General features: G+C 35.6%; 1 protein-coding gene across 1 annotated transcript; it reads left to right on the forward strand.

Annotated features, from left to right (window-relative positions):
* Positions 1-451: 451 nt before the first annotated feature.
* LOC120779325 (piggyBac transposable element-derived protein 3-like) lies at positions 452-793 on the forward strand. Its single transcript, XM_040111527.1, has one exon. It carries the CDS (start codon positions 452-454, stop codon positions 791-793), a length of 342 nt encoding a protein of 113 aa, XP_039967461.1.
* The last annotated feature ends 377 nt before the right edge of the window (positions 794-1,170 follow it).

Below are 1,170 nucleotides of genomic sequence, written 5' to 3' on the forward strand. Positions count from 1 at the left end.
ACCGCGATAGACTATATCTCATTAGACCATTGATTGATACCCTAAACAGAAAATTTGGTAGCATACCTAAGTTAGACCGATTGTGCGTTGATGAACAAATGTGTTCTTCAAAAATGAAAAATTATATGAAGCAATATTTGCCTAACAAGCCAAAGAAATAGGGGTTTAAATTATATGTCTTATGTGACTCCACCGGCTTTGCTTATAAGTTTGAAATTTTTTCCGGAGGACCTAACATATTACTCCAGGGCGAACCAGATTTGAAGTCATCTGCAAATATTGTTGTTGGACTTTTTCGTGAGGTTCCTCGTTATCAAAATCATATCGTTTATTTTGATAACTACTATACAACTGTGCCGTTGTTAGTATATTTACGATCTCAAGGTATACTTTCATTTGGGACTATTCATCGCAATCGGATTAAAACTGCAAACTTCCAAATGAGAAAGTAATGTCTAAATATGAGCGTGGAACCAGCCGCGAATACGTTGCTTCAATTTACGGCGTCGATGTGACATCATTGTCATGGAAGGACAATAAGATTGTTAATCTTGTTTCAACTTACATCGGTATGAAACCAATCTTGATGATTGGTCAAAACGAAGATTTACCTGCAACATCTTCCTCCATAAAACGTTACGACAAAAAGGACAATACATTCAAAATGATTTCCTGCCCAGAAATAATTAAAGAGTACAATCGTCATATGGGTGGCGTAGATTTACTTGACATCTGTATTGGTCGTCATAAAATCACGATGAAAAGTCGTAAATGGACCTACAGAATGTTTTAACACTTACTAGACTTAACATGTGCTAATGCATGGATTCTGTACAAACGAATTAATAAGAATCGCCTCGGATATAAAGAAATGCGTCTTATTGATTTTAAGTTAGAAGTCGCGGAGTTCCTATTTAGTTTCAAATCTTTTGAAGCCCCTAAACGTGGGCGTCCTAACCTCCAGCCGTTTTTAGAGAAAAAAAGAGGAAACCGAATTCTTCTGTAGCTTTATCAAAAGACAGCCGATTGGACATGACGGATCACTGGACTACAATGGGGAAAAAAGGCAGATGTAAATATCCAAATTGTCCGGGACAAACAAAAATGTTTTGTTCTAAATGTAAAGTAAATTTATGTATGACATCAGAAAAAAATTGCTTTTATAATTAT

The sequence above is a fragment of the Bactrocera tryoni genome, unplaced genomic scaffold (assembly GCF_016617805.1).
Source record: "Bactrocera tryoni isolate S06 unplaced genomic scaffold, CSIRO_BtryS06_freeze2 ctg7180000178395_QRY, whole genome shotgun sequence".
NCBI lineage: Eukaryota > Metazoa > Arthropoda > Insecta > Diptera > Tephritidae > Bactrocera > Bactrocera tryoni.

Coding starts and splice junctions, on each gene's coding strand:
- LOC120779325 (XM_040111527.1), top strand. CDS start 452: ATGTCTAAATATGAGCGTGGAACCAGCCGCGAATACGTTGCTTCAATT.